This window comes from Sceloporus occidentalis, unplaced genomic scaffold (genome assembly GCF_023333645.1).
Source record: "Sceloporus occidentalis isolate IW3139 unplaced genomic scaffold, rSceOcc1.0.p SCAF_4, whole genome shotgun sequence".
NCBI classification, from domain to species: Eukaryota; Metazoa; Chordata; class Lepidosauria; order Squamata; family Phrynosomatidae; genus Sceloporus; species Sceloporus occidentalis.
The window spans coordinates 157,465,936-157,478,644 of record NW_028316984.1 but is presented as its reverse complement, the minus strand read 5'-3'; the positions used below and the strand labels follow the sequence as shown (position 1 = coordinate 157,478,644).

Below are 12,709 nucleotides of genomic sequence, written 5' to 3'. Positions count from 1 at the left end.
TTTCCTTGTTTGTTTGGCCAACATGCTCATGTACATAGCTCAATCACTCCTGCTTGCAGGGGGATGGTGAAACACATCATGTCTGTTTGTTTAATATAGCATTTGGCAGTGGCAAGCTGCCCTTTTCTGTTTTTTTCCCTCCCAACAAACCAGATTTTAAAAATCAATGTCCCACTCTTGGTTTTGGCAGATGACACAATAAGCCAATTATGGAGCGAAGTTTAGCTTTTCCTCCTGCAAACAGTAGTGGATCCTGGATCACTGGTTTGTTACGTCATGCAATCCATTCATAGACTTTCAGATGTGCAGGTCTTTCAACCACTGACAAACTTCAAATGGGCCTGGTTCAGTGACTGTAGCCATGTTTTTCCTCCCTGCTACACTCTAGTCTCAGGGTAGGTCATTTATGTAATCTCTTCTTAAGCATTCATCTCCACTGGAAATCTCCACTAGACTCTTACTGCCTTAGAGGTCACTTTTAACTTGACAATTCTATGATTCCATTATTTTTATATGTTCTTTTGGTATCTAGCTTGTTTCCCATTTGAGTTCATGGCATCACTCATTGCCTCTGTTATTCAATTGATATGTCTTCTATGTCTCAGAATATGTCTGCTGTCCATCTCTGCCTTATATGATAGTTGCTTATCTATTACTTTTTGCCATACCCTGCTGTACTCTTCCAAACCTGCACCCTGTTCTCTTGATCCAATTCCCTCTCATCTCCTAATATCTATAGCCCCTTCCTTCCTCCCTTCACTTCTCTATCTTTAGTCTCTCTCTTTCTATGGGCTCCTTTCCTTCAGACTTTAAACATGCTCTCATTTCCCCAAACCTAAACAAATCTTCTTTTGACCCCTCTTCTTTGTCCAGCTATCGTCCAATTTCTCATCTCCCTTTTCTTTCTAAGGTTTTGGAATGGGTTGTTTATTCTTGCTGTCTTGAGTTTCTCGAAGCCAACTCCATTCTGGATCCCTTTCAGTCCAGTTTCTGCCCACAGCATTCCACAGAGATGGTCCTCACAAAGATCTCTAATGATCTTTTACGGGCCAAGGTGAATGGCCTTTACTCTGTCCTTATTCTCCTTGATTTGTCTGTAGCCTTTGACACCATGGATCACTGTCTTTTACTTGATATACTTTCTGACCTCGGGTTCTCGAACTCTGTTCTTGACTGGCTTAAATCTTATTTGTCAGATAGATCTTTTGCAGTGGTCACGGGTGGTCAGACTTCGTCCTCTGATCCCCTATCTGTTGGAGTTCCTCGGGGCTCTGTTTTGGGTCCCCTACTGTTCTCTATTTACACATTGTCCCTAGGAAAACTTATCAGTTCTCTTAGTTTTTCCTATCATCTGTACGCCAATGACACTCAGCTGTGTCTTTCTACCACCAACCTTTCTCCAGGGCTTGAACAGCAAGTTTCATCATGTCTCACAGCTGTCTCTCTGTGGATGCGTAATCAGTGTTTGAAGCTCAACATGTCCAAGATGGAGCTTCTTGTCTTTCCACCTAAGTCCTCCCTTCAATACTCCTTTTCTGTTTTTGTCGACAACACCTCTATTCAACCGCAGCCTCGGTTTCACTTTTGATTCTTCTTTGTCTTTTATCCTCCACATCCAGGCCACAGCCAAAGCCTGTAGAATCTTTCTTTGTAACATTGCCAAAATCCATCTATTTCTCTTGGCCTCAACTGCTAAGACTCTGGTCCACACTCTGATGGTCTCCCGACTAGATTACTGTAACATCCTTCTAGCAGGGCTTCCTCTTTCTCATTTTCACTCTTTAATTTCCATCCAGCATTTAGCGGCATGCATCATTACATCTGCTCGCCGCTCTGACCATGTTTCTCCTCTATTATCACCACTTCACTGGCTCCCCTTTCCCTTCCATATCCAGTATAAGCTTCTGTTGTTAGCTTTTAAAGCCCTGTATGGGCTGGCCCCTCTTTATTTATCTGAACTTCTTTCTCCTTACATTCCCATTCGTACCCTTCATTCTAGTAGTTGAGGTCTGCTGTCCCAGCCTAGGATCTCCACTGCCCCGTCCCAGATTCCTCCCTTCTCACTTGCTGCCTTTCCCTCCTGGAACCTTCTTTTAGATTGTAAGCCTGAGGGCAGGGAACCGTCTAATTAAAAGATTGTCTGTACAGCGCTGTGTAAATTTACAGCACTTTATAAATAAAGGTTAATAATAATAATAATAATAATAATAATAATAATAATAATACTCTGCCCATTTTTTCTAGAAACTGGACCTCACAGTGTTTTCTGGCTCTAGACTGGAGCATCTCTTTTGTTCTAATTCAGGATGTCTCTTTCTTCCTCTGGTCTCCTCAATTCACAAAGAAAGAGATCCCCTGCTTGTATTTTCCCTTTTTTTTTTTTTTCCTTTTTTTTTTGCATGTCATACTTCTGCAGACACATCACCATGTGCTGTAGATGCTTTGATGCACCTAGTTACTATTTCTGGCCTGCCCATATTTTCCAAATGTTTATGATCAGTCTGAATTTCTAATGTACACACATATGTGATTAAATTTCTCCAACCCAGGAAATAATGCATATAGCTTTTTAAAGAAACTGGAGCATAGACCCTTTCTGTTTCAGACAAGATTCTAAGTGCAAAGAGGAAAGAATAGGAGAGAATTAGTGCCTGACAGAAACTGCAAGCGAGTGTACCAGGAAGCTGTGGTTGAGCTTGGCAAATTTATGGGACTCCCTCTTCCCAATCTTGGATTTGCTTGCCCTTTGCTGAGCTTTTACAGCTGGTTCTGCTGACAGACAGAAGTTCCTGAAGACACCACTCTCTAATCCTCCCGTTGCTGAAATTAAAGAAGATGTGGAAAGAACAATGCCTCTCCCATGAAAGGACTGTGGGCAGGCTGCAAGACTTTGCTGTATAGTCTAATCCTGTTATCAGAGACATGCTTTCCACACCTACCCAAAGTCTGTGAAACAATTGTTTCAAGGATGCTTTTCTTTGCTTCTTAGCCTCTGTTTTTGGTTTGTGACATCTATTGCAACAGCCAGTATGGAGAACATATCTGCTGATCAGCTTCTGACCTCCATGTCCCTATCCTCCTCTATTGTAGAGTAGTCATTGTGAGGTATATTGAACACATAAAGCAGTTAAATTGATAAATCCTAGAAGCCTTCTAACTCGCTCAATATCTTGGGATCTTTGGTGCCCATGAAGGGTCCGGGAACAAAACCTCAGCAAATATCAAGGGCCCATTGTTAATGATTCCTAAAGCATATAAAGGCTAAACTCTCCCTAGAAACCAGAATAAACTCATCCTACCATACTTTGATCATATCATGAGATCACATGACTCATTATAAAAAAGAATAATAAATAATAATAAATCTTTTATTTCTAGCCCGCCTTTCCATGAGATCAAGAATAATGCTCAGCATTGTGGAAGGCAAAAGGGAAAAAAAGGAGAACCATATTACAAGTGGAGATAATCAAGGACTCCATGGCCCTGACTTAGCAAGATCTTAAAACGGCTGTTAATAACAGGGTGTCCTGGAGATCTCTCATTCATAGGGTTTCCATAAACCAAAGCTGGCTTGATAGCAACTAACAACATAACATACTTTTCAGACCATTTGATGTCATTAAATGATCCATATATGGTATCTCTGTGACAATGAGTCTGAGTTTCCCTCTGTTCAATTTGATATTTATTTTCTTTTGTACCTTTTCAGACATACTCTTTATTTGTGGTCAAGATCCTGGCTCGAGACTCATCTTCTCTTCTCAGGTATTGCCCTGATGCTTATCAACTCTTCTTCAATTTGCCTGTGCTGAGTCTGTGATATTTTTATCAGTGATATTCTTAGCTAGTAGTATTACCCAAAGAGCATAGTAAATATTATCAAATAACTGTATTCTTTACTTAGCTCAATATGCCAGAATTCATTTTTAACACCACGGAGTAAGAAATGTCATGTTCTTCAGAAATGCAGCAATATGTCTTCAATAGTTGTTAATTAATTAAGGCAAATGGTGTCATTTATGTGGCACAGCAATTTTGTGTGTAGTTCTATAACTTTCTTGCCCTCTTGAGATCCAATTCTAGTTTCATGTCATTATTCACAAGCAACAATTAAACCATAGTTTTCCAATTCCAACATCCAACAAAACTGTAGCTTAACATGACAGAATGGCCAAAGCTTTGAAAGGGGGAGCTGTCAAGTGAAGGAACATACCACTCATTTTGTTTAATAAACTGTGGTTCATTGGCCAAAAGTTGAGATGTCTGATGTATGAACTAGACAACATGTAAGAGATATAAATATGAATTATATTAGTATTTTCAAAGATCATTATATCTTGATTTCAGTAAGGCCTTTGACAAGGTTTCCCATGACATACTTGCAAACAAGCTTGTAAAATGTGGGCTAGACAAAGTAACTGTTAAATGGATCTGTAATTGGTTGACCAGCCGAACCCAAAGGGTGCTCCACAATGGCTCTTTTTCAGCCTGGAGAGAAGTGACCAGTGGGGTCCCACAGGGCTCTGTCAAGGGCCCAGTGTTATTCAACATATTTATCAATGACCTGGATGACTGAATTGGGAGCATACTTATCAAATTTGCAGACGACACCAAATTAGGAGGAATAGCTAATACTCCAGAGGACAGGATCAACATTCAAAATGATCTGAATGAATAGACTAGAAAGCTGGGCCAAAGCTAACAAAATGAAATTCAACACAGAGAAATGTAAGGTACTGCACTTAGGGCAGAAAAATTAAATGCACAGATATAGGATGGGGGACACCTGGCTGAATGAAACTACATGTGAAAGGGATCTGGGAGTCCAAGTAGACCACAAGTTGAACATGAGTCAACAGTGCGATGCGGCAGCTAAAAAAGCCAATGCAATTTTGGGCTGCATCAATAAAAGTATAGTGTCTAGATCAAGAGAAGTAATAGTGCCACTGTATTCTGCTCTGGTCAGGCCCCACCTGGAATATTGTGTCCAATTCTGGGCACCACAATTCAAAAAGGACATTGAGAAACTGGAGCGTGTCCAGAGGAGGGCGACTAAAATGGTGAAAAGTCTTGAAACCTTGCCCTATGAGAAACGACTCAGGGAGCTGGGGATGTTTAGCCTGGAGAAGAGAAGGTTAAGAGGTGATATGATAGCCCTGTTTAAATATTTGAAAGGATGTCATATTGAGGAGGGAGCAAGCTTGTTTTCTGCTGCTCCAGAGAACAGGACCCGGAACAATGGATGCAAGCTCCAGGAAAAGAGATTCCACCTCAACATTAGGAAGAACTTCCTGACAGTAAGGGCTGTTCGACAGTGGAACACACTCCCTCAGAGTGTAGTGGAGTCTCCTTCCTTGGAGGTCTTTAAGCAGAGGCTAGATGGCCAGCTGCTGGGGATGCTTTGATTTGGATTTCCTGTTCTAACCATCCTTTCCCTCTATCAGCTACATTCTGTTGAGGAGGCTCTGTCAATGCTCAGAAGGAGCTTTTAGAGAGAACTAGAGAGCAGTATGCAAGCTGATGGGGATCCTGGGAACTGTAATCCACAGAAGTAACTTTTCCAATCTCTGTCCTGGATTGTGGGAATGGAGACAATGGCCACTTAGACAAAGTCACCATTGAATACAGTACATGATTATTCCAAGACTGTCAATATTTCAAGTCTATTCATCTTACATATATTTCGGTATAATGTACATTTACACAAATGCAGGCTCTATTATGCTAGCTTATACAGTCTGCCTTATCTGGAATTCCAAAATCCAAAATATTCCAAAAACCAAAACATTTTTCATGGATGGCTGAGATAGTGCCACCTTTACTTTTTAAAATGGTTCAATATAAACACATTTTGTTCCATGCACAAAAATTATTGAAAATATTGTCTCAAATTACCTACAGGCTATGTGTATAAGCTGTACATGAAACATAAGTGAATTTTGTGTTTAAATTTGGGTCCAATCTCCAAGATAGGTTATCTCCAAGATATTTCATTATGTATGCCTAGCAAATATAGATATTATGAAATCCAAAAAAATCTGAAATCCAAAACACTTTAGTCACAAGCATTTTGGATAAGGGAGACACCATGTATGTGTGTGTGTATACATGTACACAACACACATGCACACACCCCCGCACGCGCACACACACACACACACACACAGATCTTATTGGAACCTCATGTCTTCTACTATGAATAGAGTGAGTGAAGGGGGAAGCACATACATCCCGTCCCTTTGTTCAAAGAATAAAGTCCTACCAGGTATCACAAATGAACTTTTTCCACAGCAGGATGATTTCAGCCAAAGCTACATGTGAGGATGGGGTACCAGAACTCATTGTGCAAAGCTGTGGGATGTATCTCTCAGAATGAACTGCAGAAGCACCTGTCCTTTCCTCTGCTTGGTTAGTACCAAATGCAAATACTATATCAAGATAATTTTGACACTGCACTTAATGGGAACTTAATTTCATAGACTTCTGTATAAACACAGATTAGAATTACTGCTGCACCAATACCAAGTGAAAAGTTGACATTCCAATTAAAAAATATATAGATCACAATGCAATGACTATATCTCCCAATTACAAATGATCCTCTGCCTTTTGAAATAATTTATTATCCTATGCATGTCTACTCAGAAGTACAATTTGGGACTTATTCCATGATAAGTGTGTATAGGACTGCAGCCTCAATCATCCATGCTGAGAAAGGTAGATGATGGAAACTGAATTTACATTGAAAAGGAATAAAGTTGACAGATTTTTCCTAATGCACATGGTATTTCAAACTGCAAACTTGCATACTACCAAAATATGAAATGAAAATAATTATGGGTCTTTCCAACACCAAATTATACAGTTAATGCCACAATTCATCAACTGGCATTACAATGTAATCTGATGTCTACTTAGAAGTAAATTGTATTCCATTCCAGATAACATCATGTAAACGTGCATAAGAGAAATACCATATCACATACCAATTTTCTGCCTTTCTCCAGAAATTTAAATATCATTTCCTCTCATTTATCATTACAAAGTTTCAGGAACACAATAACCTAGTACTGTATGCATTCAGAAACAATTATGTGTGAATAAAGAAGTATGCAGATTCCATGAATTATGGTGTAGTGCAGTGATGTCCTACAGATATTGGGCTGCAATTTCTTTCATCCATTCAGCAGTGGATGTGCTGGATATATTTTAGGGGAGTTGGTCCAATAACATCTAGAAGCTTATATGTCCCCCATTTTCTGTCAGTCACTGGGGCCCATGTCAAACACAACAATCACAATTTTTTCAGTTTTGAAAATAGTGTTTCTTCGTTTCTTCTACTCATATTTAGAACTATTTCATAATTGGAACTTTTTTATTTCCACATTTTTCAGTGATTTGGCTTTATGTTTCAGTAGTAATCTATGTGCAATATAAATTTGGACCCAATGTATAGTGTGCCTCTGCTATCCATTGGGGTTTGGTTCCAGGACCCCCCATGGATACCAAAATCTGTGGCTGCTCAGAGCCCAATATATACAATGGTATAGAAAAAATGGGGTCCCTTATATAAAATGGCAAATTAAAGACTTGCTTTTGGGTTTGTTTTTTTCAGGGGAGAAAGGAGGGGATATTTTCAAACTGAGGGCCATACAGAGGACCAACTGTATTGTACATGTACTGTGGAGATGAACTATTCACATATAAAGACATATCATATATACTTCTGTATAAGTCAAAAATTGTATGCCAAAAAATCAACCCCAAAACCTGGGTTGATTTATACATGGGTCAGTGTAATACTTCAGTTTCCTGCAGCACTGCTTCAGGCCCTTTGTAATGCCTGCTTTTAAAAAAAAGGCAACATTGGTGGTTCTTTTGGGGCTTCCATGCCATGGTGGGGAGAACAGGGGAGGTATATGTATGTACCATATACAGTTGAATATAAGTCAACCTCATGTATAAGTCGAGGGCAGGTTTTGGGGCAAAAATTATTGCTTTTTATATGACCCGTGAATAAGTCAAGGGTAAAACTTAGCAGCATGTGACAAAGGATGTAATGGATGAAGCAAAGGAAAACAATGCTAAAGATCTTTACAAATTTTGACAGGCATAACATTTTGTGCTCCCCCTAAAGGCTGGATGGTTGACATAGTAGAGGGGGTTGATGCTTCTTTTTGATGCTCTGAGAAGATATTAAGCTTTCATCATGGCATGGTTCCTTTTTTGATAAGAGTTAAAATACAGTACTTCCATTGATCCATAGATAAGTCAAGCCAGGTTTTTTGGGCTGATTTTTTGACTAAAATTTCTAGATGTATACATGAGTATATACAGTATGTAGATTACTAGACCTAGAATTATACAGGACAGAATATGGCAGCTGGCTGAAGAAGCTGGGCAATCCAACACCTGGTAATGTTGCACCATGGTGACTGACATGAAGTATCACTGTCACACCAAGTGGAAAAGACACTCAGGATGACTCAACAGGCATGATGCAAGAAGCTGATGCAAGTGGACAATTGGGGACACCTGTATGAGGAAATCATGCCATGGACAGTATGTATAAATATGTGTGACCTATGGACAGTGTGGGTTATTATTAGTAAGTGTGGGTTATTAGTAGTAGTAGATGGTTTGTTGGAGAGTTGTTGTTGTGTATATAGTGCTGTGTATACTCTGTAGTAAAGATTTGTAAATAAAACTTGGAGACTGAGGCCCTGTACAGATGGGCCCTTTGCGGCGCATCCACGACGTGCTAGGGTTGCCTTGGGGTGGCGTGTGCACACGCCCCGCAACCCTAGCATGTTGTGGACGTGCCGCCGTTACGCAGCGCCTTATAGAAGGCGCGCATAACGATGACATCACAGCTGCGCCACCTCCAAATGGTGCTGTGCAGCTGCAATGTAACCACGCCATCACTGGCGCTTTGCGCGCAACAAAAAGAAGCCACTTTTTGGAGCTCCTTTTTTGCTGCACAGCAGTGCCACACAATTTGTATGCTGCTGCGCTCCTGCACAGCAAAAACAGGTGCTGAGGAGGCACCTCTTTTTGGGGGTCTGTACCCCACCTGAGTATTTCTTTAGCACCTTGTCTTGGTTGCTGCTCAGTTGCTGCTCTCAAGGTGACTGGGTGAAAAGGAAGCAGCGACTGAGAATGGTTGTTTTGAATTTGCAGTAGAACAGTAGACCTAATATCAAGAAAGAATCATTGCAGGGGGCTAGGGTTGTCACCCAAGAGGAAAGAGGGCAATATCCTGAAAACATTTGGATACCACTAGTGTACTTCATTCTTATGATTACAAGACCAGTCAAGCATTGCAGTAAAGCAGGCACAAAGATCCTACTTTGTAGCTGTGATGATAACTAATGTTTTAATAAATGTAGTGTGCCAAGAAACAATTGTTTCTCTTCTGACTACCATCAATGGGCTGGAGTTTATGGATATATCCTTATTTAGTTGTTTCTCTTTCAAATTTTCCATTACTTTTTCCCCCAGTGGTCATAAAGTGTAGCTTTTTCATGATTTTGTTTTCTTTTCAAAACATAAGTTGAGTGAAATTTCAGTTGCTGCCACTGTCCTTGAAATGATCCACAGTGGAAATTAATGTACAACACAAAACTACAGACAGGCTCTTTTTCATTAGTGACTTAAAAGACAATAATTTTCCCTTACCAAGTGTGTTTCCAGGTAGAGTTTAAGGCTGTCTGTTTCTGCCTTGGGAGGAGTCCAGTTCTCAGTTGTTTCCATCGCCTCATTTAACCAGTGAATGAATTCATCGAGCTTGCTTACAAATCCCTTCCACCATGAAAGAAAAGAAGAAGAAAAGGCCATAGCTGTTAATAAAAGTACAATCTAGAAGATAAATGTACTTGTTTTTGTTTGAAAGGGGTTGGAAGAAAAACATGACCCTTTCAAACTTGCACAAGTCATATGTTCCAGGAGAATCAGGAGGAATCCTCTCCCCCATGTGTTTCACACATTCTTTGGGGAATTAGTTATTAATTAAACAATTTTTGGTACTAAACCAGAGTGGATAAAATGTGACTGAAGGGCTGCCTGAATCCATTTTTTATGACCTAAAGGTTCCTCCACACCCATTACTCCGAATAGTTCAATGATAGGTAACTGGTGTTCTGCTGTGAGTTTTTTGCCCCTGGCATGAGCCTCTTGCTCAGCAGACTCCATTATGTCTGGAAATTACACCTCCCACCCACCCATCAAAATGAAGCAACAAGATAACCCCAGAGGACAGGATCAACATTCAAAATGACCTGAAAGACTAGAAAGCTGGGCCAAAGCTAACAAAATGAAATTCAACATGGAGAAAGGTAAGGTACTGCACTTAGGGTGGGAAAATAAAATGCACAGATATAGCATGGGGGACACCTGGCTGAATGAGACAACATGTGAAAGGGATCTGGGAGTCCAAGTAGACCACAAGTTGAACATGAGTCAACAGTGCGATGCGGCAGCTAAAAAGGCCAATGCAATTTTAGGCTGCATCAATAAAAGTATAGGATCTAGATCAAGAGAAGTAATAGTGCCACTCTATTCTGCTTTGGTCAGGCCCCACCTGGAATATTGTGTCCAGTTCTGGGCACCACAATTCAAAAAGGATGTTGAGAAACTGGAGCGTGTCCAAAGGAGGGCGACTAAAATGGTGAAAGGTCTGGAAACCTTGCCCTATGAGGAATGACTCAGGGAGCTGGGGATATTTAGCCTGGAGAAGAGAAGGTTAAGAGGTGATATGATAGCTCTGTTTAAATATTTGAAAGGATGTCATATTGAGGAGGGAGCAAGCTTGTTTTCTGCTGCTCCAGAGAACAGGACCCGGAACAATGGATGCAAGCTCCAGGAAAAGAGATTCCACCTCAACATTAGGAAGAACTTCCTGACAGTAAGGGCTGTTCGACAGTGGAACAGACTCCCTCGGAGTGTAGTAGAGTCTCCTTCCTTGGAGGTCTTTAAGCAGAGGCTAGATGGCCATCTGTTGGGGATGCTTTGATTTGGATTTCCTGCATGGCAGGGGGGTTGAACTGGATGGCCCGTGTGGTCTCTTCCAACTCTATAATTCAATGATTCTATGATTCTATATCAATGTCCAATTTTGATTTTTGGCCTTTTAGGAAAATGAGTGGTCTGGAGGGTTATGTATATATGTATGTATTTTATATTCCAACTTTCTTCTGACATAGGACTCAAGTCAGCTAAGAAAAATGGAAAACAGTACAAGTTAAAAACAATGCAAGCCTTAAAGTATAGAAACAGAGTTTAAAAAACAAACTATTTTAAAAAGTTAAAAACATTGCACATTAAAATAAAAAAATGTATTTATACTAAGCTCTATACAACCTTAAAGCCTAAATTACACAGCATTTAAAGTTGAACCCTTGTCAGTTTGAGAAAGCTGGATAGCACAAAAATATTTTTATCAGGTTGTAAACAATTGAATGCAAAAACAAAACAAAACAAAACACTCTTCATGGAAGCACAAATGGTCTAAAATTTTCTTCCTGGTATGGAAATATCAGGGAACTCTATGAGTCTATAAAGCCAGTTTCAGAGGCCAAATAAAGCCCATGAGATGCACTGAAGTAGCTGACCACTGAGCTGCAATTTGGCTCTAACAAAATGTAGCCCCAACTATCTCAGTGATTCTAAAATGCCACAGCTGTTTTTGTGCATGGCTCCTTCTCCCATTAGGAACAAAGCAAAATCTGCTTCTCAGTGCACATGGTCTCTAGAGAGATAGGAAAGGGGGTCTGCATATAATGAGAAGAAGGTGCCATTCATAAGAGAGGAATGTAAAACATGCTATTTGGATAATATCTCCTAAAACAGTTCATAATAATAATAGAAGAAAGTGCTATTTGGAACTATATGCAACCTAATCGGCAAGTAAATCTGAAGTAATGGTTTGGGAACTATTCTCATTCTATAAATGTCATGTCTGCACGACTTTATTTAAACATTTTGTAACACCAGTACTTCTATATTTCATTCCCATGCTTATTTAAACAAATAAACAAACTAACCTCAAAAGCCCATAATTAAAAGCATACTCGTAGGAAAGATTTAAATGAAGCATGGATGTGCACAAGCAACCATACACAACAATAATGTGAAAAAGCTGTGATAGATCATTTGTTGACTAAAATGAACATTCCCCTTGTACTATCAGCAGAGATTGTACTGCCACCATCTTGAGGGGATGTGGTTCAGGTAAAGATCATTAAAGAATGAAAGAAAATCTGGAAAAAGATGCACAAAAGCAGAGAAATATTACAATGGCTATTCCCTATTGGGTGGGGAGGGGGTCTATTTTTAGTAGAAAGCAAAAACCACTATAATCCCACTCTTTTTCAGATGGTGTCTATAAAATGTTATGGAGACTGTTCAAAAGAAAACAACTGTAGGAATCAAAAATTATTTGGAATACTAAAATCCTGAACCTGAAAACTATTACTAGAGAAGAAATAACTTTGTTCAGGTCTTAAATCCCATTGTCTAAGGGAACAGCACCATCTGCAGGCTTAACTATTTATTTCTTGGACAGCATTAGAAACATTCTTAGCATTCCTCTTGTCATGACAAAATCCCACCAGGCATCAATCCAAATCTTAGCTTGCTTTGGGCCAACATGCAGTAACAGCCAGGAACTGATGTGAATGACATGGGTGATATGTGACATCATTTGGAGCAA

The 12,709-nt window shown here is 39.8% G+C and overlaps 1 protein-coding gene across 7 annotated transcripts in view; it reads right to left on the bottom strand.

The window, feature by feature from the left end:
• The window catches only part of AKAP6 (A-kinase anchoring protein 6), a 330,076-nt gene that overhangs the window by 210,372 nt on the left and 106,995 nt on the right, over positions 1-12,709 (bottom strand). For all 7 annotated transcript variants that reach the window (XM_089522088.1, XM_089522091.1, XM_089522084.1 and 4 more), the window contains exon 5: positions 9,679-9,801. In XM_089522088.1, the coding sequence (XP_089378214.1) occupies positions 9,679-9,801 (123 nt within the window). The remainder of the gene's footprint in view (positions 1-9,678; positions 9,802-12,709) is intronic.